The sequence below is a fragment of the Nothoprocta perdicaria genome, unplaced genomic scaffold (genome assembly GCF_003342845.1).
Source record: "Nothoprocta perdicaria isolate Ctin4 unplaced genomic scaffold, notPer1 scaffold_16, whole genome shotgun sequence".
Classification (NCBI taxonomy): domain Eukaryota; kingdom Metazoa; phylum Chordata; class Aves; order Tinamiformes; family Tinamidae; genus Nothoprocta; species Nothoprocta perdicaria.
In genome coordinates this window covers 7,208,725-7,235,561 of record NW_020454760.1, presented here as the reverse complement: position 1 = coordinate 7,235,561, position 26,837 = coordinate 7,208,725, and the positions used below count along the sequence as shown (strand labels likewise).

General features: G+C 41.2%; 2 protein-coding genes across 2 annotated transcripts; both read right to left on the bottom strand.

Annotated features, from left to right (window-relative positions):
- Positions 1–656: 656 nt before the first annotated feature.
- On the bottom strand, positions 657–7,799 carry LOC112944088 (histamine H3 receptor-like). Its single transcript, XM_026035445.1, has 3 exons — positions 7,523–7,799; positions 3,391–3,557; positions 657–1,595 (listed from the first exon to the last, which is right to left on the bottom strand). The coding sequence occupies exons 1-3, from the start codon at positions 7,767–7,769 to the stop codon at positions 816–818; spliced, it is 1,194 nt and encodes a 397-aa protein (XP_025891230.1). The 5' UTR covers positions 7,770–7,799; the 3' UTR covers positions 657–815.
- Positions 7,800–13,269: 5,470 nt separating this feature from the next.
- On the bottom strand, positions 13,270–22,938 carry LOC112944134 (histamine H3 receptor-like). Its single transcript, XM_026035509.1, has 4 exons — positions 22,926–22,938; positions 20,583–20,864; positions 16,712–16,878; positions 13,270–14,046 (listed from the first exon to the last, which is right to left on the bottom strand). The coding sequence occupies exons 1-4, from the start codon at positions 22,936–22,938 to the stop codon at positions 13,270–13,272; spliced, it is 1,239 nt and encodes a 412-aa protein (XP_025891294.1).
- Positions 22,939–26,837: the final 3,899 nt, after the last annotated feature.

Genomic DNA, 26,837 nt, shown 5'->3' with positions numbered 1-26,837 from the left:
CACCTGCAAACCAAACACACTGTTAGTGTGTTTGACACTTAACTGGATGTCTTAACTTCCAACAAAGGCCTTGTAAAATAAAGAGAAGATGTGCAAAGGAGAAGAAATGGGCTAAACTATTTTCAAATAACTGTTTCTCAGTTATTTGAATTGAAAAAAATTGCTTGGCTATGCTTGGCTATTGCAATTGCTTCGCTACTGAACTGGATGGGGTTTTGCTCCTGTTTGAAGTTGCACTGGTCTTCATGCATTATGCTATAGTTGGAAACAAGAAACGCCTGCAAGGCCTGTATTACCCACAGTGTGGGTTTCTGTTTCATTGGGAGTCAGGCAAAGACCTGGAAGAGCTACAAAGTGTTGGCACAACTCTGCCCGCTACACACATGTCCTACTGGGTGGGCAGCAGAGGAATTTCTCCTCTCTGTAACTGTACAAACTCAGGAAAAGCTGATGACTCTCTCTGATGAGAGCCCAGCTCCTTCACAGAGAAGGTATGTTCTTGCATGGGATGGTTTAATCCCCAACCATTACCAGCTGGGCTAATGCTCTTGTAGAGCGAGGCACAATCAGATGGGATCCAAGAGGACTGTATTCTGAAGTGTTGGGTTATTCAGTAGCAGATACAATTCCCACTATGATCAGCAGGCTCTTCCTTATGGACCTGGCCTTGGTTTCTATAATAGCTTTGAATAGGAAATGCTGAGATTAATCTGCTGAGAGATATCACCTCTGCTTACCAACCCTGGCCATTTGTATTCTTCATTCAGTACAGCTACAATTGCTCTTCAGCTGTAAATATGTATTTATTTTTCCTTCTAAAAAGAGCTTGATCTTAATGTTGCAAACTTCTGTGGACATAATATTTTTGTGAAAGCCATTCGAAATTTAACATGACAGAGAGGGTAGAGAAATGGATTCAAAGATGAATTGAGCCACAAAAGCCAAAAGGTTATTTCATACAAGGAGTTGTGGACACAGGTTCCTTGGCAGGCCCCACGAATTATCATTAGTAACGTGTAAGGGGCCCAACAAATGGCAAAGATGCACACAATTATGGCAAGAGACTTCGCAATTTTCTTGTCTCGCTGTAGTTTTGATCTGGTTTTTGCACAAAAAGAAGCAGATAGGTCATTCTCTGGGGTTACAGAATTACCTCTGGATGGCAGTGTACTTTCAGTTACCAAAGACTCTTTCTTTGGCCTCATAGAGGAAGAAACACTGTCCTCTGTTTCTGAAGAAGACAAGCCCTGCCTTGGCAAGAGGCAAGCTCTCCAGGACAGCCCGCCGCTCTTGGCCGGCTCGCCGTCCGACACGCTGCCGCGTCTCTGGCGCTTCTGGATGTCCCGGAAGATGTGCACGTTGAAGTAGGTGACGGAGACGAGCGGCACAAAGAACTCCACGGTGGAGGCGCACAGGAGGAAGTACCAGTTGCTGAAGAACTCGGCGTAGCACTCGTCCTCCGCCACCACGCTGCAGCCGGCCACGTGCTCCCAGAAGAGGACGGCCGGGCAGTAGAGCAGGAAGGCCAGGACCCAGATGGCTGCCATCTTCACCACGGGGCTGGAGGCCGCTCCCTGCTGCACTCGGTAGGACACCTGGGGGAAGCAAGGAAGAACATCATACCTTTAGAGAACTGCTTGGAAGCCACAAAAATACCAGCAAAGGAGCAGGTATACTGTCTGGTAATGTAGAGCTGTGGCTATGCTGAACAGCTGAAGCTCTCCCACGAATGACCCAAGTTATGTTTAATTTATTGATGTTGACATAGCATAGGAATGTCTATCGACAGGTTAATGCAACAGTGTTAGGGTCCTGGTCCAGGCAATGAAACACGATTGTCCGTCAGTGTCAGAAGCATCTCTTAATTTGTGGTGCTTTGTTAGAGACATCTGCAGTCTGACTCACCAGAGTAATTAGCATTTTATAGTTGCTTGGTGCATGATTCCCATTTCCTGACAACCACACTGTCTTTTGACAGCATTTTACAAGGAAATGGGACTGTATATGTAAAAATAATTGACAGAAAGTGTGCCAAATATATTTAACAAACACCTTTGAAAAAATGCATTTACCACATAAATCATGAAGAGCTAGGAATGGACTGCAGTTCACAGAATCACAGAATGTTCAAGGTTGGAAGAGACCGCTAGAGATCATCTAGTCCAGCCTTCCTGCTCCAGCAGGGACACCCAGAGCACGTGGCACAGGGCGGCATCCAGGCAGGTTTGGAAGACCCCCAGAGAAGGAGGACTGCAGTTCTGCAGTCCTTAGCTGACAAAGCCATGAAATCATCCTTTTTCTTCCTCTCTCCCCCAGCTCCTGGCCCAGTACATATTTTTCACTATACAATTTAGGAGAGGCAAATATTTTATAGCTCTCATGCCCTGTTCAATCCTTTTGACAGGATATTAGGAAGAATCTATAACTCTGGGAGCAAAGTTAATCCAGTTAAATATATATACATACACACACACTGATATATATTTATGAATGTCATTAAAGACTATCATATAGGTATCCATCGGTCTTAGTTGAATTTTCACACGTACTTTTAATTTGGCCCTTTGTAAGTGTTGAGACTTTGCCTTTCCAAAGTAATGTTTCCTAAATGTACAACGTTCAGGTGTTTAGTTTCCCAGATTTTTTCCTTGAAATAAATAAGAGAAAATAATAATAATTTATAAAAAGAATGTATAATAATGCTAATAGTTTTTAAAATGCTGAAATGTAACATAAGACATCATATTGACATGCTTATAAATTATCAAAGAGCTGGAACCTTTGTCTATCCCATATATTTCACTACCACCTCAGCTAACAGAATTACTGGCCAGAAAAGTTGACCTCCATCCTTGACATGAACTAGGCCATAAAGCACACAGGGCTCTCTGCAGAAAACAGAAATGCAGCAAGTATCTGAAGCTTTGGGTTCTGTTCTACATACTGAGTTAATTCTTGCATATCCCCAGTGTCCTTCACATCACTGCCCTGTCACCAGTGATTATTTCTCTCATGCCTAATTTTAGGCATCCACAGTTTACTTCCAACTTCCTCTTTCCTTAGCCCGTTTATTGCCAGATTCCTCCTCTGCCTTCTTCACCCCTCCGTTTTTCCTAGTAGCACAACGGCAGCCCATAGCAAAAACAGGGAGAAAAGAGCTGATGCACTGGCTCTGGCCTCGAGTGCAGAATATTCACCTCATTTACCTGCAGTAATATAGCAATTTCCACATGCAAGCACAGTTTTGAGAGCTTTTGTCTTGAGTAAATTTGCACCTATGCTCATTAATACAGCAACAGGTGTATCACTAATATCAAGATCTGACCTAGCAAGGTCCACATCCCACATTCTTGAGAAAAAACTCAAAGACACCGTAAACAGGGTACTTACAGCTTTAGTAACAGACAGGAAACGGTCATAGCTGATCAGAACTATGTTAAATACTGAAGCCGTGCAGAGAAGATAGTCCATAAGAAGCCAGAACTTGCAGACACTTCTTCCCAGTTGCCATTTCCCTGTTAAGCTATAAGGGATGTACAGAGGCATGCAGAATGCACCTGTGAAGACCAACAATAAAGATAAAATGCAGTTGTTAAAGTCACAATTGTAAATGGTGCTCCTGGAAGCAGAGAGTCAGTATTTTGATATTTATTAAAAAAAAAAAACTAGTAAGATACCAATAATTTATACTAGCAAGTAATTTATATAATATTTAAATACTCGTGAAATCTGGTGATGACTTTCTACATACTAGGTCTCAGAGAATTTGTGTATCCCAAATGTTAGGAGTAAGCTTAAGACAAATCAGCAGAGAAAGATCTGCTGAAGAAGAAAACTGCAGTCTAACCAACTTTGTAGACACTAAAGATATGTAATCTGTGCCCAGGATGTATGCATTGTGGTTATGCTTAGAGAAGTAACCTTGTTACTGTATATCCTACAATCTTCATCTGTGTTAGACTTTTCCCCCAAACACATCTACAAATGTTGCTAATGTTGCTTATTAATGTGAGATTTGTTAGCATTTCTAAGGTAGCAAAAATATACTGAAGACTATATATGTTGTCTAGAAACCTGCCAAAGATGGAGTAGCTGCAACAGATACACAAAACTTTCCATCAGCAATGTGTTAAATCATGTTAAATCATTCTGATTTTTTTTTTTTTTTTTTTTTTTTTTTTTTTTTGGATTACTGTGTTTAGCTTTCACCCAAAAGGCCAGGGAACAAAAAAACAAAAAACTTTAGGCAATGAGAGAAACAAGTCAGTATTTGCTGCACGGAGGAAGATTGATAAATAAAGACTAAAATTCTTGCAATTAAGGAGGTGTTAAACACAGAGAAAAGAACAAAAAAAAAAAAGTAATACGAAAATTCCCCAGAATCTATCTGGAATCAGATGTTTCATTTTGCTGCAATATGCTGTAGTTGTTTGCAAATGTAAAAAGTTTGTATGTTGCTACCAAGAGCATTTACCAATAATTTCTCCTTTCTCCATTTATCAGGAACCAGAAATTCTCTTGCTATAAGTGAAGAAAAGGCTTCACTAATCATTCCTAATTTGCTAGCACACTTGTTAGTTTTGTAACAGCTTCTTACAATGCAAATAAAGCTGAAGTAGGGAGTTGCCTTTAGACAGGATACCAGAACACTGGCTTCCAGCGAACTCTTTTCATAAGCAAGTCCTCTCTGTGTTTTATTTTTAAGCTAGCAATTTAATAACTTCTTTCTCATCATGTAATTTTATCACCACAAATATTCTTTCAAAAATATCTGATGCTCCATGCCTGAAATAGCTGCCCCACTAGGGACAAATACAGAACACTATGGAACTTCAAGATCCACTGCAAACTTTTTGGATTAATATTTTCACTATGTCAGCTGCAGATGGCAAGATCTTAAGATTTACTGAACATACTCAGGCTGATGTGACCCACTGAACATAACTGTTTTGGGGCAAGGAGCTGATAGCAATGGCTGCTATTGCAGCTGCCAGCATGCAGCACTTTCAATATTAACAGCTCATCTTAATGTACTTAATACACACTTGAAATACAAGCAGCGTCACTCCTCTACAAAATACTCATTTTTTCAGAGTTGCTGATAACAGCTACTGTTCTCACCAACTTCAATGTGATCAAACAATATGTGATACCATGTCCAAAGTAATCTCTGATTTTAGCTATAGATATAACTATAGTAAAAGAAGCAGGCTTCTGTATTTGAAATTATTCTCACTTTTAATAATAAGAGGATGCAAAAGACATGAGTCACACTGTCTGGAAAGATTCCAGATCCCTAAGACATTAAAAATAATACTACAGCAGTTTCAGAAAATAAAGCATTTTCTGACTGGTCTCAGAGAAAAAGGTCACCAGATTGAGGTGATCGACCAACAAAATACCTGCACCAACATCTCCTCTTGGCTAACTTAAGACTCCATGAGGCAAAAGCTACAAGTAAGAACTGGTATAGAAATTAGGGTTTAAATTTTCGTGATTAAATTGTAAAATATGAGGAGAAACAGGCTTTTCCAGAAGACATGAGCAATGGAGTGGCAGTTCTAGCCAACTGCGTGTAGAGAGCAGGAAAACAAATGTTTCAGCAAAGGCATCATTTAGTTTCTGCCCCATGGAGTGATCCTCAGAACTCGAGACTGCTAAAAATTACATAAATGAAGCAGTCTTAGAGGCAAAACTCATGTGCACCACTACTCAGCACTGAGAGAGACAGGCAGTTGTGAAGAAAATACATTGCTAGAAGTAGTGCAGATCAGTGAGGGTGCTACATCCCTCCTTGTGGTTTAATGAATACTGCTCTCTGTGACCACCCGAAAGAGAAGCACTTGCATGTCAAAATACCAATTTCATAGAATCATAGAATCCTTAAGTTGAGAAGGGACTTCTAGAGGTCATCTAGTCCAACCTCCTTGCACACACAGGGTCACCTAGAGCACGGGGCACAGGGCTGCATCCAAGCGGGTTTGAAAGATCTCCAGAGAAGGAGACTCCACAACCTCTCTGGGCAGCCTGTGCCAGGGGCTCTGTCACCCTCACTGTCAAGAAATTTTTCCTTAAGTTCTTGTGGAACATTTGCTGCCTCAATTTGTGGCCATTTCCTCTAGTCCTATCGCTGTCCAGCACTGAAAAGAGGCCGCCCCCTCCTCCTCACTGCCTCCCTTGAGGTTTTTATACACGCTGATCAGGTCCCCCTCAGCCTTCTCTTCTCCAGGCTGAACAGACCCAGCTCCATCAGCCTTTGCTCACAGGGCAGATGCTCCAGGCCCCTGATCATCCTCGTAGCCCTGCGCTGGACTCTCTCCAGCAGCTCCACATCCCTCTTGTCCTGGGGAGCCCAGAACTGGATGCAGTGCTCTGGATGTGGCCTTACCAGGGCTATGCAGAGGGGAACAATCACCTCTCTCAACCTGCTGGAGACACTCAATGCACCCCAGAATCACAGTATCCTTAAGGTTGGAAGGGGCCTTTAGAGATCATCTAGTCCAACCTCTGGGGTGCATTAAAAAGACCTTCTCAATTTGGTGGCCTCAACTCAAGATAATGCAGGAATATTTTTCTAATACTTCTCAAAATGCAATCACTACCTCATTTCGTATGATCTAGGATTCAGCATTCCTATACCGAAGCAGCTACATCAAAAGAGCCAGGCAGACTTCATTAAAAAAAAAAAAAAACCTCTAAAAATCAGTATCTAGCACTTTTGTACTTGTTTAGGAACCTAACTTGTCTCCTAGATGTTAGGATATCTACCTCTGAATGATGCGGGCACGAAGCTTTCTCTGCTGCATTGGTTGCTGGCTTGAACTCCAGAGGGGTGCTCACCATTCCCACCACTCTCCTCCTGACCTGCCATCGCCCACTGCTGCTGGCTTCACTGTTCATCCATGGGCAACACTCACATACTTCTGCAATGACACTATGGGGAAAGGAGACTAATAAGGAAAACAGTGGAGCAGACTGCCTCTGCCAGCAGGACAATCTGGCTGCCCAAAGTTTGCCCCCACGGTGCATCCAGTAAAAAGAACATATGGTAGAGCACTTTTGCTGTAGTATAATACTATAATAAGCCATCAGTACTATGTAGAGAATTAATTTATTTACTTTGATGTAACACAGCTGTATAGGAATATAGTTACACTGTCAAATACGAGGATGTTCTGAGCCTGCAGTGGGTAATTTAAAAGGAGGAGCAGAGGTAAACCAAAACTCGTAGCATACAACCCTTCTTTGAGTCAGTATTCACATACAGTGGTTGCTCCTTATTTTCTGAAGCAGTAACATTAAAAATATTTATACAACAACAGATGTATTCCTCATTATAATGCATTTTTGGAAATGAAGGACTGCTAAAACATTTAATGAAGTTTCCACATTTCTTATCCTTCCCCTGGACTCACAGCTGGGAAATACATATCTTAGAAGAAGCCAAGCAGCAAAACACACCCCAGCCTCTCCTAACATTGCGAAGGAACAAACACTGCTTGCCACCACCCTTGCAACTTACCCACTGCAAAGTCAGAAATCGCAAGATTGAGAAAGAAGTAGTTACTCCGATGCCGGAGGTTTCTGTCCAGTATGAAAGCCAGGATCACCAAGGCGTTCCCAAGGATGGTGACCAGGGCGAGCAGCACCATGAGGACAGCCAGGAGCACCAACACTCCCAGCGAGAACGGTGGGTTGGAAGGCTGTGAGGACACGGTCCTGTTGCACATTCCCGTTGCTGGCAGAGCTTCGGCGGTGCCGTTGTGCATGCTGCGTGTCCAGCTCAGTTCGCTCCGGGAAGAAACTCACTTCTCATAGGCTTAGCCAAAAGATGGAGGTTCAGTATGGGCTAAATATAGAAACATCAAAAATAAATCACAGTATCAAAATAAAAGATTTCAATAATTCTAGGCTATTACATCTGGACTTGTTAATTTTCCTTGATTTGCAGGTATCCTTTTGTCTGAAAAGAAAACCTGTGAAAGACTCCCCATAAGCAGCACTACATGTACAGTTTTAAAGTCAATTATCTCTTTCTCTCTTGAAAGAGCTGATCTTTATCTACTTTGGTTGAAAAGTCGGAAAACAACTCTATTAAAAGACAAGCAGTTTGCATATTAGTGTTATGCAAGCATTTTTGCACACTGAATTCTCTTGAAGCTAAAACCAGAATTCATTTTCACTTCCCTAGTGGTCAACTGGATTCAGACTATATATACCTTTTTCTGTAAAACGTAGGCATTGTTGCACCTGCTGTTATACCTCAAACTGAATTATGTGAATTAAGTTAAAAACAGAGATGTATATTTCTTAATGCTGCTGATTAAGAGCATCTAAAATTCAGGCTTATACACAGATCAAGTATCATCAACGTCTTCTGAACTCAAACTAATTAAAACACAAGTGTAGCCTCGAGTACAGAAAACCAAATACCTGTGCTTTAGAGGACCTCGTAGGCTTAGCCTATTTAATCCTTTGCAAGTAATTTCAAGCAATCTTCTCCTCCACAAAATGCCAAACTCTTAGCCCTTTGCAAGTGTGAGGAGGTCCATCCCTTCCTCCTCATCATTTAGGTTATTCTGGTAAGAGCAACAGACCAAGTGGCAGACCATGATTCATGCCCACAGCTCCCCAGCACCACAGCAAGGCTACAACCGTTCTTTTCAGACTGAGGCTGTGATGCTGGGTGCATGGCAAGACACAGGGCAAGAAACAAGGACAGAAAGATGCACTTGGATAGGCTAGGGAGGTGAGAGGCTGCAGGGCACAGGGGAATATATTGTAAAGAGCAATTAAGAGCTACAACACTGGGTGGCCTTTGGAGGAGAAAGAGCAGATGGGGCCTCAGAGCCAGCTGAGGCTCAACCAAGTGCTCACACAAGAAGAAAAGCTGGGTGATAGCTATTAGAGACATCCCTGCAGGAGACAGAGGCCAACGTGGCATCTTGGGGAAACAAATAGGAGGAACTACAGCTCTGTGTGCCATCACAAAGTCACAGCATTGCTGCAGTGACAGATGTGGTGGGTCAGCTCACATGACTGGCATGTTGCAATGGACACATACAAGCATGTCAATAAAGACAGGGAAGATGAGGAAGAGGAGTTTCTCTTTGTGTGCGTGAGCAGATTGAATACATGGAGATTGACAACAGCCTGATTGTAATTTTGTGGGACAAGGTCAGAGAAGAGGACAGTGGCATGGGTGACATTATGATGAGAGAGTGTCACAGACCACCCTAACAAGGCAAGTGGATGAAATCCTCTTTAAGCAAGTCAAGGAAGTCTGGCTCACAGTCCCCACTACTTATGGAGGACTTCAATCTTCATGACATCTGCTGGAAGAGCAGTCAAAAAGATTGTTGAACAGTGTCAGTGACAGCTTTTTGACACAATAACTGGTTGGCCACTGGGAGGTGGCACACAGCTGGATCCGCTATTGGCTAGCAAGGAGAAACTAGCTGTGGTAGTGTAATGAGTGGCAGCCTTGGCTCAGGGGATCACTAAGCAGTGATCCAGTTACTAAAGAGGTGAAGAAGGAGAGTAGCAGAGCACACACCCCAGACTTCAAGTGAATAGATTTCATGTAGTCAAGAAACTAGTAGATGGGATCCCATGGGAGGCACCTCCGAAGAGCAAAGGAGCTCAGAAAACCTGCAGGCCTTTAAGGACAGCATCTTCCAAAAATAAAAATTATGCATCTCAGTTCTCAGGAAAACAAGTAGACCTATCAGGTGAGAGCTTGTAGTGGAACAACAATACAAAAAGGCAGTGTAGAGGAGTTGAAAGTAGGGACAAGCTACCAAGGAAGAACTTCAAAATATTATCCAACCCTGTGGCGTAGTCTAGGAAAACTTGCAAAGGATGTCAAGGCCCATGCAGAGAACATCTACCACCCATTAGTATTAAAAGGGTGAATAATGAAGATGTGGCCTCACTGCTGAATGTGGTAGGTGATCTAGTGACAGCAGATACAGATATGGGTGAAGTACTTAATGTCTTCTTTGCCTCCCTCTTCACTGTCAAGGTCTCACAGTTCTCTTTGCTTAGTGAAAGAGTTCCAAGAGACCTTCAGGGAGTGTGAAGATAACACATCACAGACCATAGCCACACCACATAACAGGAGATCACAGACCTAGCAGCAGCATCCCAGCACCAGAAGGGACAGACTCTTGATCTCACTGCTGAACTTGCTTGGAGCAGGCAGTGGGGCCTTTAAACCTCCTGAAGTCCCTTCCTACCTGACCTATCCTATGATCCTATGATGAAGTGGCTGATTGTAAATGCATGCAAGAGGTGCAGAGTTTTTGAACCATAACTCTAAATCTTGCTTTGAAGCCATGTCAGATGTGCCATTGTAAGTAAAGATTCTCACTGACATCAGTGGATGTCAGTCTGTCATCAGAGGACAGTCAGTCTCTTGTGTTTTTTTTTTTTTTTTTTAAATAGGGAGGTCAAATGGAAGGCTGAAGTTCTTTTACAATTCTTGATGGGGCTGTAGGAAAAACCCCTGCAGTCTCTCCTTCTTCCCCCCTGGGGATGAAAATTAAATACTAACATAAAGGAGACAGACATGAAAATCACTGGGGCTAAAGATTTGACCAAAATAACAGGTAAAAGCATTTTCTACAAGTGTTTTATTTTTGTTTGTTTGTTAAAGACTTGAGAGAGTAAAGCAGAAAAAGGCTACTGTGCTTCAGGATGAACCTCACTGACACTCATAGGCTACTCCCAACCTTGTATTTACACTAACAATTAGACATCTGCAAAGACAGAAGGGAATGCAATGAATGAAAGAGTGAAAGGGGTGACCGAATGAGCAAGTGAGCGGATGGGGGGACTTTGCCTACAAATCAGTTTGGCAAACAAAGCATACTTGTGTCAGTACATTAAAGGTGCACAAACAAATACTGAACAAACATTTTAGCATGACCCTGAAAACTGTCTGATAGAGTGAAGACTTTTAGAATACCACACTGGTCAAGACAGCTTTAATGCTGTGAGCATTAAGTATCCAGATATTTGATTTATCCTGGGTGCTGGAGAGCAAGAATTTCTCAGATTAGAAAAACATGACTATCTTTTCAAATAACAAATGGCATGACAAAACGGTGTGAACACTAGGTGCAACACAAAATCTCAAAAATATTGACTTGTAGTAATTTCACCACTCCCCTCTAAGTGGTTTTAGATTTGCTGCATGTTGTGCTCCCCCTCCCATCCTTCAAAGATTGGATCCTATTTACCTAGCCAGCAATTATGAAGGCCTTTTTTTTTCAAAGTAATCAACCCATTCTTTATTCATAAAATGCAAGCAGTTCTCTTACATAAGAATTTTTATTCCAAAAGTATAGGGATAGAAAAGCAGCCAGCTCAAATACTTTGGGCTTACCTACAACTTCTCTGTTCAACAGACATTTATGTAGTACAGCAGTAGTCTATAAATGTTCTGATTTTTTTTAAGCCTTGCAAAAAAAATGAATAAATCTGTGCTAGTTCCTTAACTCATGACAATGAAGATAGGTGTGCTGAATCAGAGTCCTCTTGAAGCTGAAGGCTCCTCTCAGCAATCAGGCTCACAAGGCATAACACTATCCATATAAGGCAAGGAAGCACAGCAAGAATAGTGAAATATAACTGCAAAGGAAGTCCTCAGTCACAAAGCTCTAAATAGAATGCATTTTAGTTCCTCAAAGCCATTAACTTTTGTGTTATAATTAAGCTGCTTAAATACATTTGAACCATGCTTACAAAGAAAAGCTCTGCTTTTGCAACATTTCAACAACCAATTTGAAATTAGATATTTATTTCAAATAAGATTTTGCAAATTGCCTCTGTGCATTATTCTCTGCATTAGATTGGTTTTCTTTCTATATTTTATACATTTTTACATATATACAAAGGAGGAAGGGAAATTTTTTTTTCTCCTCTCCATTTACATAACTGGTGACTGTTACTTACCCATCCATGAAAGCCTTCTGGGTGAGTTGCAACATCCAACATCAGCAAGAAATTTGGCGTAGGAAAAGTTATAACCAAGCTCCATTGCACTTTCCAGCTTATCTACTTACTCCTTTCAGAACTGTGTATGTGCCTTCGTTTCAGACAGACTTCTGTGAATCCCATTCTCTAACAGTGAATACAGCTCTCACCCAGTGATAGAGAAAAATCCAACTTGATAGTGGTTCAGTGACATAGAAAAACCACATATTGTCACAATAACACAACAAAGAACTGGTCTGGGATAAAAATTACTCTTGTCAGTTCAAATTTGTTCCTGACACTTTGATGGAGCATCCTTTCACTAGCCAGCTCTATGCCACGTAGAGTATTGTCTGCCCTCTCATGGTCAGCCAAAAGCATAAATCCAGCATGAACTTTTATTGCTTGCTCTGTTAATTCATCAGGCGTGTGAACACGCACTCGAGCCTGGCTATTCTTTCATAATCAAACAGGGCACAGATCTGTTACTTAAGATCATGAAAGCATTACCAGAGAGGCAGCTGCTGTCAAAGCAAAAGTAGTATTGGTAATAAAAAGTAACAACTACTGACCCCTGTGACTATTTCCATAACCAATCTCTAATTTTCATTATGATGGAAATATTTATTTACTGGAAAAGGTCCAGACATACAAACTTATTTGTATTGTGCCCTGCAACATCAAGTATGGGCTATATTACAAGGACAGACATGCTAATCACTTGCAGATTTCTCACTGTGGGCATCATATAAGGCCTATGGGCTCTTATACACGTGCACAAACAGGTATCTCCCTCAGTGAACATCTGTGCAGATATCCAGAAAAGAGTTTTGTCTCATTTGTGAGAAAGAGAGGGAGGAAGAGAGGGAGAGAGGGAGAGAGGGAGAGAGGGAGAGAGGGAGAGGGGGAGAGAGAGAGAGAGAGAGAGAGAGAGAGAGAGAGAGAGAGAGAGAGAGAGAGAGAAAGAAAGAAAGAAAGAAAGAAAGAGAGAGAGAAAGAAAGAGAGAAAGAAAGAGAAAGACAGAGAGAAAGACTCTAATCCACTAACAACCCAAAAAGGACTCCAAATAAAATGCTGTTATATATTTCTTTGCACTAGATCATTCTTATCTTGGCACAATACTAGTGAAAACAAATTGTAAAAAATTTGGAGCAAGTACATGCCTCTGCTGCACTCTCAAAGAATATCATCAATGAACAAAAGCTTTTCCTATGTTCCTGCTGAAAATATATTTTAAAAAGCACCAAGTAAGAGAGGAAATTTATCTGTAAGTCCTTTGCTTTAAATCTCTAAGAAGAAGGTGTGTTACCTGATCTTAATGTTGCAAACTTCTGTGGACATAATATTTTAACAAAAGCCATTCGAAACCTCATATGGCAGAGAGGATAGAGAAATGGATTCAAAGATGAATTGAGCCACAAAAGCCAAAAGGTTATTTCATACAAGGAGTTGTGGACACAGGTTCCTTGGCAGGCCCCACGAATTATCATTAGTAACGTGTAAGGGGCCCAACAAATGGCAAAGATGCACACAATTATGGCAAGAGACTTCGCAATTTTCTTGTCTCGTTGCAGTTTTGATCTGGATTTTGCACGGAAAGAAGCAGAGACATCGTTTTTGAGAGTTATGGAGTTGGTTCGTGTCGGAGAAGAACCTGCAAGTTTCCATGGCCTATTTAATGACGAAACACTGTCCTCTGTTTCTGAAGAAGACAAGCCCTGCCTTGGCAAGAGGCAAGCTCTCCAGGACAGCCCGCCGCTCTTGGCCGGCTCGCCGTCCGACACGCTGCCGCGTCTCTGGCGCTTCTGGATGTCCCGGAAGATGTGCACGTTGAAGTAGGTGACGGAGACGAGCGGCACAAAGAACTCCACGGTGGAGGCGCACAGGAGAAAGTACCAGTTGCTGAAGAACTCGGCGTAGCACTCGTCCTCCGCCACCACGCTGCAGCCGGCCACGTGCTCCCAGAAGAGGACGGCCGGGCAGTAGAGCAGGAAGGCCAGGACCCAGATGGCTGCCATCTTCACCACGGGGCTGGAGGCCGCTCCCTGCTGCACTCGGTAGGACACCTGGGGGAAGCAGAGGACACATCGCTCATTCACAGAGCGTTTTGGCACAAGTTGCTCTTAAAAAAATAAATTACTCAAGAGTACTTTTGGTTCTGCAGTTCCCCAGACACCCAGAAGCTCATCGCTTCTCTACAGTCCTGAAAAATTCTGTTAATCTTGGGCATGAAATACTGTAGCTCAGTGATTGACTTTACTGTTCAGGATTGGAGAAGGGCACATAAATTATGATAATCCTGAAATCTATGGTAAATCCAAGGGAAAGGATATTGTTTGATTTTGTACCACCACAGTAAAGAAATATTAATAATCAGATTATGACTCAAGAAATCCTTAGGCTTCACGAAGAGTGAAGACCATTATGGGACTTCCTCCCTGCACTGGCAACATTAGAAGTTCTTTACATGAGACAGTTTGACAAGAAAGTCTGCAAATAATAGATAATCTAATTGTTAATATTATTTCTTCCTACCATAAAAGAAAATGTATCCCACATATGCTTTAATAGTCCTTACTCTATTGAAGTATCCAATTTTTAACACTCACTTTACCTTGTAAACAGGTCTTTTTCTACTGCAAATGTTGAAGGTCTTTTGCCTACCCAGATTGCCTTAATTTATCTTACTATCTATGCATGAATAAATATCTATTTAAAAATATATATATTAAAAATTAAAATCATGTCATCCAAACTTAGGATGGGTAAGAATTAATACCGCCCTTCTGATGGCCTATGCAAGAATAACACATACTTCTAGCTCTTGGCCCCTGTATCTTCCAATGCAGAAGATGATCAGTTAATGAGAAGCTGGTCAATATTTTATTTTCTCCACACTGTTCAATATTTGTAATCTCAGGCTTTACGAGATCTAGAACTATTATCTTCCTCACTGAATTTCCTGTGCTATTTATTAGTATGGTATCTGCATGCTACATAATATTACTGAATGCTTTCTTCACAGCATAAGGCATGATACACATCACTGCCCCTATTTCACTACTGAATAACAGAGCAATGAGGACATGTTACAGGCTGTATTTTAGATTGCATATTGTAAACAGCTATAGCCTGAAGTGTCAGTGTTTTACATCTTACAGCACCATTGTCTCAAAGCAGATCTCCAGTTCACATCAACCGCAATTATGAATTTTCAATAAGACCAAGGGCTTCTCAATTAAATAGGCAGAAAACAGCAAGCTCATTGTTGCTTTGCTACAAGTTTAGTCTGAGTGGCCCCTGACCACATGCTAGCCCTGAAACAGAGGTAGGGGAGGATCCCAAGTCCATAAGGAACCATGGTATCTTTTCAATAAGAGTCCTAAGTTGCATACACCCAGATTCACTCCATTCTAATTAGCTAGGGGAGGAAAAGAGAAAGCGATCATGTCATTAAAACTGTCATCAATGCATAAGACCATGGGCCCAGTTGGGTTACAGACTCTTTCCTAATTTACACTTCTCACATAATGAATTCTGCAACAATATTAATATTCCTCAATGTTACCAGTTCTCAAACACAAGAGTTTTTGCACTTGATTGTTCAGCTTTAAAACAACAGCAGTGGCAGCATCAGCGACAAAAACATAAACAAAAACTGAAGATCATAACACTGGGAAGAAAAAAGAGATAAAGCCTCTTATCAGCACTTTCTGAACGAGAAGCTGCAGTTCTACCACATAGCGCATGTCATTTGTGCTAACAGACCGACAACAGCAAAGGATGCTCGCTTTCCTTCTGGGCTGAACACCGGGTAAGAGCTTAGAAATGGGGAAAGTCAATATTTACTTGCCGATTCCCAAGATATCTTCTGATGCAGGAGAATGATAAAACTCAATCAATACCTCCTCCTTCACTGCGCATTTCTATTCTTGTTTTCACCTCCAAGGATTTGTTTCCATTCAAGTGCTTGTTTGGTAGCACATCAGTCACCCTATGTGGTACTGCAGTTCCTTGTACATTCTCCAGTCAATCCATCCCACATCTCTCTCCATACCCCCTTCTCCTTTTAGAAATTTATCCTAAACCCAGACACCTCCTTGACTTAACCTAGTTTTAATTACCAGTCTTTTAATAACCAAAGCCCATGTCCTCCACACCACTTACCCCATTCCCACCTTGACCCCCACCTCCTCTGTACTGTACTCAGGCAGCTTCTCATGGTTCCCTGTAGCTGCTCTCACTAAGAATTCAAGCAAGACCTTCTCATTTCCCCATGTTTCAGTACCACAGCATGTACAACAGCCAGGAAATGGATAAAAAGCATCTTATTTCTAGTATATCTAGCTTAAGCAAGAAAAAAATCTTGAAAGTTGCCCACCTCTGCTAAGTTTCTACAAAGCTTTTGAAAGCTTGCATATTTAGGCAAATTTTACAGGCTAGGAAAAGGCATACCCATAGCAACCTCTCTGCTAAAAATTGGGCCTGAAGCACCAAGGTTTCTTCAGAAAAAAACATAAGGTACCATACTACTTTAGTGTTTTCAGAATAAAGAACCTTTCCCAGCACTGTTCTCAAAAAGTTGAATTATTTCAGCTCAAACTTTTAATTACCACAGTGAAGGGCTATTGAGCTTTTAGTAATATTAGGGAAAAAATAGTTTTAAAGAAATTAAAATATCTATTTTTATATATATATATATAAATAATTAATTTAAAATGTTCTACTTACAGCTTTTGTAACTGACAGGAAACGGTCATAGCTGATGAGGACAATATTAAACACTGAAGCTGTACACAAAAGGTAGTCCATAACCAGCCAGAGCTTGCACAGGCTTCTTCCCAAATGCCACTTCCCCGTCAGGCCATAAGGGATGTACAAAGGTATACAAAAAGCACCTACGGAAATAAACCAAATGAACATGTCATAGGCAGCGCTGCAGGCAGTGCTCAAGAAAGCATTGGAACATTTTTACATGGTCTGATAAAAAAAAAACAAAAATTATTTAGATTGGAATTTCCACACCGAAGTCTTGGTATTTTTATGCAGGCAATGAACACTTTATTACGTACTAGGTTCAAGTAACAAATATTTTTTGAAAGCATATCATATTCAGCATTTTTACTTGATAAAAGACAGAGCATCTGACTTTGGTTGCTGTAGTAAACACTGTGCTATGTTAAGCCACTGAAATTCAAACACAAAGATTTTTTTTCCTTCTGATGTAATTTACTAACTGGTTTCTACAAAATACTGTAGAAACTTCTACAAAATACTGTAGCATTCTGTCATGCTTATATCCTCTCACAAGATAAGCATGATAAGGTGTCTGAAAACACTCCAGAATTTGCTGTTAGAGAAATACAAAGGAGACTTCATGTTAATCTTTCAAGTTATATTAGCAAAAAGCTAAAAAGAATTGCATGATTAATTAAATACAGTGTCTAACATTTGTGATAACATGCCCTTACCCATGACCACTTTTCAGCAGTGAACTGACAGGATTTTATTTAAGGGAACACATGAAGCTGTGAAAACATACCTGAGTGATCAGGACCCATGGCTACCTAAATTCAAGCTTTTACAGCCACATGCTGTGAAAGTGCCAATTTTAATGAATTTCTAGGTGACCATACTAGATACTCAGTTACAGTACAAAACTTCTAAGCTGAAGAATTTAGAAGATAGTTAGTTATATCAAAAAGCAGTGAGCCCTAAGAATGGACAGCATCAGTGCTGCAGTAAAATGGCATCACTGCATCTGTAGAGCAGCTAATACCTACTCCTTCAGTCAGAAGGTTATAGTATACCTTTTACCATTCATAGGAGAAAAAAAAGTGGATTATTTCCTTTTTACATGTGTTTCAAAATAGTATTCTCTAATGCAAAAAATACTGAGGGTTATATTAAGAGTTCCCATTTCTCTAAAAATGTGACAGTTTTTGTTATTCTCTCTAGTAAAAATTGAGAGAACTTTGGTCGTATGCTATATGTTTTAGGTCCAGAAGAAGAGAGGTAAAGCAAAAGTTGTTGAAGGCCAGGAGTTAGGCAATGCTAAGCTGTATAACTTCCTTTGCGAGGAGAAACTGTTTACTTCCAACTTTTGAGCTAGATGCCACCACTTATTCAGTGCAGTGCTAGTCTCAGTGCAGTGAGCATGATGACAGACACCATCATAGAATCATAGAATCACAGAATGCTTAAGGTTGGAAGGGACCTCAGAGGTCATCTAGTCCAACCCCACTGCACATGCAGGGTCACCCAGAGCATGTGGCACAGGGCTGCATCCAGGCGGGTTTGAAAGATCTCCAAAGAAGGAGGCTCCACAGCCTCCCTGGGCAGCCTGTGCCAGGGCTCTGTCACCCTCTGTCACTGTCAAGAAGTGTTTTCTTAAGTTCCTGTGGAACTTTTGGTGCCTCAGCTTGTGGCCGTTTCCTCTAGTCCTATTGCTGGCCACCACTGAAAAGAGGCCGCCCCCTCCTCCTCACTGCCTCCCTTGAGGTATTTATACACGCTGATCAGGTCCCCCCTCAGCCTTCTCTTCTCCAGGCTGAACAGGCCCAGCTCCCTCAGCCTTTGCTCATATGGCAGATGTTCCAGGCCCCTGATCATCCTCGTAGCCCTGCACTGGACTCTCTCCAGCAGCTCCACATCCCTCTGGTACTGGGGAGCCCAGAACTGGACACAGTCTCCAGATGTGGCCTCACCAGGGCTGTGTAGAGGGGGATGATCACCTCCCTCGACCTGCTGGAGAGGCTCTTCTTAATGCACCCCAGGATCCCGTTGGCCTTCTTGGCCACCAGGGCACACTGCTGCCTCATGGTCATCTTGTCGTCCACCATGACACCGAGGTCCCTCTCTGCGGGGCTGCTCTCCAGCAGGTCCACCCCTAATCTGTACTGGTGTCCAGGGTTATTCCTCCCCAAGTGCAGGACCCTGCACTTGCCCTTGCTGAACTTCATGAGATTTCTCACCGCCCAGTCCTCCAGTCTGTCCAGGTCCCTCTGGATGGCAGCACAGCCCTCAGGGCTATCAGCTACTCCTCCCAGTTTGGTATCATCATCATATCATATAACACATATCATATATTGTATGATATCATATCATATCAGTTGAGTTTTCTGTTCACAGCTTGTTTTTCTCTCTGAGTGCCCACCATATAACACTGCTTGGCGACAGAGGTAGACCTGCTTGGGCCAATAAAGTCTGTGCTCCTAGGACACGGACAGGCAGAAGAGGGTTTGCAAACAGGAGAGACTCCAATAGGCCATGGCCAGGGGCAGATTCAGAAGTGCATCTGCACAACTCTCCCAGCCTTGGCTCAGGTCTCAATTTTGACTTGGCTGCAATTTAATATTTTGACTCAGTAGCTCCTATGTGGGCACTCAGAGTACTACCATTTCCACACAGAGGTCCATGCTATTCTAGAGTCAGACCAGTGGCTGCCCAGAGGAGGGGAGCTCCTCAGGGAGGCTTGGGATGCAGTCACGGAGCAGAGAGCAATCTCTGCAGCACAGCAAGGGAGGGACACGCTCAAGGAAGTTGTTGTCCATACAGGGGAAGGCATCGATATATTGTACAGAATATCATGGATCTGGATACTCATGGATATCAGAATATCATGAGCCTCAATAACATGAAGATGGGAACATCAAAAACCTGACACATAACAAAATTTCTGATGCTGGCTGTTTTGGCTATAAAACTTTAGAACAGTGTCTTCTTCTCTTTCAGTGTCCTTTTTAGACATACACAGCATTAAAAGGGTAAAATGAAAACCATTTCAATTATTAATAAATCTGTTCGTCATTCAGTAAGTCAGAATACAGATTTTGTGAAATATCCACGCTTATTTTAAAGTATTCTTCTGTCTAAACAATAATTTAACCAATTTCTAATAGAAATATGCAACACTTCATGGAAAATATCAGTACATCAATCTCCAACTGCACATCATGATAACATCTTAACTGTACTTTTTCTCGTACAATTTCAAAAGTAACTGTGTCCATGTATAAAAATATGCACATTAACAATCAAGTTTCCTATAAATTGTTTGCTGTTTTTATTTACTTATACAAATACATATTCCTAAGGTATGATTGTAGGTAGAGTCACGTACAATAAAATATTTAAAAATAATATTCATCACTCCTCACTGAGAAACTTTAGGTGATGCTCAGTATTGTATCAGAGTACAATGAACTAAAAGGTAACAACAGTGTGTGCAAAACTCATCAGATAATATGTACTTTGCCCAGTTTCAGCATCTAGGCTTTACTGCAAACTACTCACAAACAAGTCCCCCTCTTTCTTATTCAGAATCGATTCCTATATCTAATATTGTTTTCCTGAAGCAATAACATTAAACATTATCAAATATTTACACTCCTAACAAAGAAGGCTTATCATATGATAATGCATTTCTGGGAAATAAAAGACTGCTAAAACACTTAATGAAGTTTCCACATTCCTTATCCTTCCCCTGGACTCACAGCTGGGAAATACGCATCTTAGAAGAAGCCAAACAGCAAAACACACCCCAGCCTCTCCTAACATTGCAAAGGAACAAACACTGCTTGCCACCACCCTTGCAACTTACCCACTGCAAAGTCAGAAATCGCAAGATTGAGAAAGAAGTAGTTACTCCGATGCCGGAGGTTTCTGTCCAGTATGAAAGCCAGGATCACCAAGGCGTTCCCAAGGATGGTGACCAGGGCGAGCAGCACCATGAGGACAGCCAGGAGCACCAACACTCCCAGCGAGAACGGTGGGTTGGAAGGCTGTGAGGACACGGTCCTGTTGCACATTCCCGTTGCTGGCAGAGCTTCGACGGTGCCGTTGTGCATGCTGCGTGTCCAGCTCAGTTCTCTTTGGGAAGAAACTCACCACACGCAGGCTTAGCCAAAAGGGTAAGATTCATAAGAAACATGAAGAGGCCAGACCAGAAGGTCACCCCATCAAACTGAGGGGAGAGAATTAAAGAGTTCTGATGCAAGATATTTTTTCCTATGATTTTGTAATTTTAAAAATAGTAATGCATCTGAAAATATTTAAACCTGTGTAAGAGTTATCAGTAAGAATTATGTAGTGTTTTCAAGCTCACATCTTAAAATGTGAGGTCGTCTTTATGCAACCTGATCCTTATCTGCAGAGGTCAGAAGGGCTGCTTTAACACTCCCTCTCTCACCATCCTCTCATTCTTTTCTCATGCTCTTTCTCTCTCTCTCTTTCTTGAAGTGTTTTGCTTGTTAGCATTATGGATGTCAACTTTTCTAGAAGTTGTCTCTTATTCTGGGGCACCTAGACTTGAGACTTTATATTACACTTCTGATTTTGCCCTCATTTATCTAGCAACTGTACATTTCACTAAGTCTGTTGTCCCTAGGCATGGTTTTGCTTGCTTTTTGCCATCCAAAGGCATAATCAGCATTTTTTTTTTTTTTTTTTGGTCCTCTTTCTGGAGATCCTAGCACCAAAAACTATTACACTGTGAACACATACAGTTACTTACCATGGCAATAATGGTGCAATCCTCAGAAACTGATTGCAAAACTCTCACTGAAATCACTTGTAAAGCTCTTACCCGCCACAGTGACACAGCACCAGTTGCTACCATCCTAGAATCAAGCAATAAAATACACACTCCCTGAATGGGAGCTTTTAACCTTAATAGGGTTAGGCCTTTCTCTCCAAACTGGTGGGAGAATGATTCTGCAATAGCTTAGAGTTTGTATGAATACTGGTACCATTTTCAGAGAGGTCTGATTATTCCAGAATGGTTAAAAAAAAAATTGCAGGTCCCAAAAACACTTTGGTGTTTAAGACACTCCAATTGAAACACTGTAGCCTCCATGTGCAGGGACATATTCATTAGCATTTGTTAAGGGCTTTGCAAAATATTTTCATGGTATCAGTAGAGAAATGCAAAGCTTTATTATCCATAGAAATATCTGCACAGCATGCATGTCCGTTTCTGCTTTAAGTTTTATTTCATCTCCAAGTAATGCTGAAAAGGCTGAAAACACACCATGGCAAAAAGTCCTAAGTAATGCTACTGTATTAAAACTGTCTTGAGTTTTTAACATCCAAGTTATTATAAGGTTGAAAAAAATAGTGGTGAAAAGGTCAAGTCAAATTGAGGATTCAGCTAAGTCCATATTCTGTATGCATCAGCAATCAACAGCCTAGAGAAGAGAGCAAGAATAGAGCAAGATATAATTTTTTTTATATGCTCTCCTTGCCTCCAATGATTTATGGCTCAGGGTACCAACAGGGCATCAGAAATTACATTCACTTAATTTAATTCATTTCATCTTCTAAACAGTAACGTACGCCAAGACCTTTTGCTTCTGCATTACATTGAAAATAAAAGATATTACAGTGCTTCTATGGGCTGCTAAGGAGGGTAACTGTCCCGTCTGTGTTTGCTTCTCTGCATTCAGATCCAAAGAACATCAAGAAATCTGCCGCAGATACAGCCAAAAAAACAGATCCTATATAAAATGTACATGTCATACTTACACTCTCTTTCCTTACAACCAATGGAAACTGTGATTTTGGGTTGGTGTCACCTCCTCATTGTGGGAACAACAGCTCGTTCAAAGTGATAGCCCCGTGGCAAGAAAGCATTGAACCTAGGGCAGTTGTCGTATAAAACTGGGTGCCCATAAATGGCCCTAGTCACTCATCCAAGAGGAAAGCACGCGAGAGGTTTCCTTTCTAGACACATGGGAGTGCCTTCAGTCGGGGAGGGGGGCGGTTCTGCACTGGACTCTCCATACGGTGACCACATCCTCAGTTTTGTAGCATGCAGCATGTGTATTACCATAGCTTTAACACATACAGACGCATAACTGGGCTGCCTTCTTAAAGTAAGATGTGGGAAAAAAAAACTTTAAAAGAAAAAAAAACCATAAAACCCTCAAACCTTTGAATTTCTTACTTTCCTTTGTCATGTCATAGAATCATAGAATGCTTAATGTTGGAAGGAACTTCCAGATATCATCTAGTCCAACCTTCCTGCTCACGCAGGGTCACCCAGAGCACGGGGCACAGGGCTGCATCCAGGCGGGTTTGAAAGATCTCCAAAGAAGGAGACTCCACAACCTCTCTGGGCAGCCTGTGCCAGGGGCTCTGTCACCTTCACTGTCAAGAAATGTTTCCTTAAGTTCCTGTGGAACTTTTGGTGCCTCAGCTTGTGGCCGTTTCCTCTAGTCCTCTCGCTGTCCACCACTGAAAAGAGGCCGCCCCCTCCTCCTCACTGCCTCCCTTCAGGAGCTGATCAGGTCCCCCCTCAGCCTCCTCTTCTCCAGGCTGAACAGGCCCAGCTCTCTCAGCCTTTGCTCACAGGGCAGATGTTCCAGGCCCCTGATCATCCTCGTAGCCCTGCGCTGGACTCTCTCCAGCAGCTCCACATCCCTCTTGTACTGGGGAGCCCAGAACTGGACACAGTCTCCAGATGTGGCCTCACCAGGGCTGTGGATAGGGGGGCTTGTGAATGTACCTCCAAGGGTACTCTCATCAGCAGTATAGGCAAAGCTTAATAACAGATCTATTAAGTTTTTTTCTTTGCAGAATTTTGTTGTGTGGCTGTAGCTAATGATTAAATCAATCTAAAAAACTACTGTCTAGCCAGGAAAACACCTTAAGTAGATACTGAATAAATTGTTGTTTTTCTACTGGAGTCAGAGAAACATATAAAGAGTTTGAAGATACGTCTATAAAAATAGGATGTTTTGATTCAAAAAAAACTTGCTAGACAACAAATCCTCGGGAAAAGATCAGCACACTGAAGAGATCCATGAATATATGTCACCTCTTTCTCTTCCTTTTTTTCTTCCACAGTTTTTAAAGAAAGTATAGGAAACTGAAAATATCACCCTGAATTATCTGCTTACTATTCAGGCTTTACAAAATCAAGGTATTACAAACAATCTAAAATTGCAGCGCTGCAATTAGAGAGGAATTTACCTTCGTTTTTGGAAGCTGCAAAGAGCGTGTTTTAAAAATGAGCAATCTTTTCATACCTCAGCACGGGTTGTTTCAAAATGTATGATAGGACACTTAGATGAAATGTTCTGTCATCACTACTTGAAGAGAAGAGCTAGAATTTCTTTGTAAGAGCCATCGAAGTTCTGCACTTCTCAGATGTGTTAAATTTATTAAGACTCTTCTACAGAAGCTTTTTTTTTTTTTTTTTTTTTTTTTACACAGAAACCACCTGGTAGTTCTTCAGAAGATATTTTGCTAACAAAATCCCCTGATCAGAGACCAGATATAAACTCCCACTGCTGCTACATTCATTCCAGTTTGCCCAACATGAAAAATAAGTCATTCTGATACTACCTGGCAGGCTTCTGGGCCTCTGTAATGGCTAGTGTGGTTTCAGCTGCATTCTGATTCATTCCCTGAAGAGCAAAGTGAACTGTAAAACAGAGCTAGGACGGGAGGCAATGGCAAAAAGGATGGAAGTGACAATCCCCCCTTTTCTGCTATTATTTATTGACACATTTTTATGACCAGCAACTGTATTTTAAGTGTGAATTAATTCTATAGTCTTTCTCATATTTTCTTCAACAATTAAATTTATAATTCCTCCATAATTAGAGGATATGTATACAAACTTAAATGCAGCTGTCTTAAACCAATTTATAATACTTGGCAAGAAATTCACTGTTAACCTGCTTAACTGCTAAAGTGCTGTTCTGGCTTGTTAACAGTATAAATTGTATTAGGATATTAATTATAAAATTAAAGTTGTTGCAAATCATTTTAGCAACCTTTTCTTTGCATGATCCTACAGGCTGGTTCATGAACACAAAATTTGATTAACACAGCTTAAATCCTCATCAAGTTGCATTGCAAATTCCTGGGCTAAACAGCAGTAAATCATAGCTTACAATGGTATATTGATCAGATTGCTACATTGCTTAATAGTAGGAGTTTAGAGTAGCTGTATTATGATAATGTATTTAACAGGAACATGGAGATTGTGTTTGTGTGACCAAACTCTCCAAGTTAAAGACTACCTTACAAAGAGAAGCTCATCCCATTCCCATTAACTGGTTGAGGAGTGAGCTGTGCCAAGCCTAAGCACATCTCCTGTCAGCGCACTTTAGCTCACATAGACTACAAACATTCATTCCTACAGTATGAGGCAGTTTAACCTAGTTTCACCACTGCAAATCAGTGACATATGTAAGAGAAAGAGCAAAACATTCTTCCCTGCATAGAGGCATAATGGAGATAACAACTTCTAAAATCCATAAACGTTACCCAAAATCAAAAATGAGAAATTGTCAGCACCATGAAAACTAGATGAGCAGTAGCTACCAAAAGGACAGGCTTATCATGATCACCACGTCACCTATTTTGTTTTCACAGCACTATTTCAATAGGTGAGTGCCAATCTAGAATTACTACAGAATGAAAAGATGCCAATAATCTCTATCTGCCAGGAGTAACACATTAGCTCCTGAATAATATTCATAAAAGTCATATATTTTAGCACTGTCAAAGTTCATCAGAGATGCCCGTCTATCCAAGATTCAAATGTATCCATCACTATGATGGAGAGCACGATGGAGTCACAAAGCCAGGTCACTGCTTGCAAGGGAGGCCACATTTATGGTTTTCTTTTTCAGGTTACAGGACATGTGTGTTCTGCAGCAAGAATGAACCACAAAACATTTCATGGCCCAGTTTCTGAAGAAGACTGCTTCTCGGTGTCTTTATTAACATGGCAAATACACTATAGGCAACTCTCAAAGTGCAAGGATTACAATATACACCCCATCTGTTGCTCTTTGCCCTAGATGCAAATATTCTGTGCCCTCTTGAAGGGAGCAGTCCCAGTACAAAAACACTCTTGACATACCTCGAGGACTTCCAGCAGCTGGGTCAGTGCTGAATTATATGATCCCAATACTTAACAGCTCCTGCTACATCCTGTGACAAAGCAGGAACAAGGGCATTCAGTGAAATGATGGGATGCAGCCTCCCTGAAGCACAGCTACTAACTGAAGTACACCAATAACAGGTCCTTTACATTACAAGCAATACTGAGGCACTACTCTCAAAGGTGAGGACAAAATCCAATGTTGCAAGACCCTTCTGCAAAGTCACATGTAGAACTTGTTCTTAGAATAAAGGAAGTTTAAACTTAGAAATTGCTTATAAACAAAAAACGGAAGAGAATGCAACTTCTCTAAAAGTGTGTCCACAGGAAGGATGGCCGGCCAGCATATCATATACTCACTGCGAGAAGAACTGCAGAAATATAAACACCACTCCACTTCCATGACCTGCTTCTAGAGGGTTGTTGTCAGCCATTCTAAATTATTGTATTTTTAATTCTGCTCATCAAGTGGATGAATGACAGGAGTCTATTTCATTAGGGTAGAGATTGGTTGCCAAAGAAACCTGTTCCTTTCATTTGGGGGGGCTTTCATTTTCACCAGAACATGTCGTTTTGACAACAAGGATGAATACTTCTGAGAAAGAAGAGAAACCTTGCTTAGTTTGAACATCCAAAAGCGAAGACCTTCAGAATCACCTGTCAGTTCTGAGCTTTCAACCTCCAAGGTGGTCTCTGGAAAGAGAATACACATTTACTATGACTGCAGTGGAATCAGTGGCAGCTGGAACAGAACAGCCAGAAACTTTTTTTTTTGCCTTTTTTTCTTTCTTTTTGCAGTTGTCACAATTAACTCTAATGAAAGCTTCAAAAACATTGGAATACTTAGCTAATAAAGACTATCAAGTTCAGAAGTTAATCTGAAAAAAAAAGAATCTGATTAGAAGTATTTGTGATATTTTTAACATTTGCTATTTTTCCAACTCTACATCACTACAT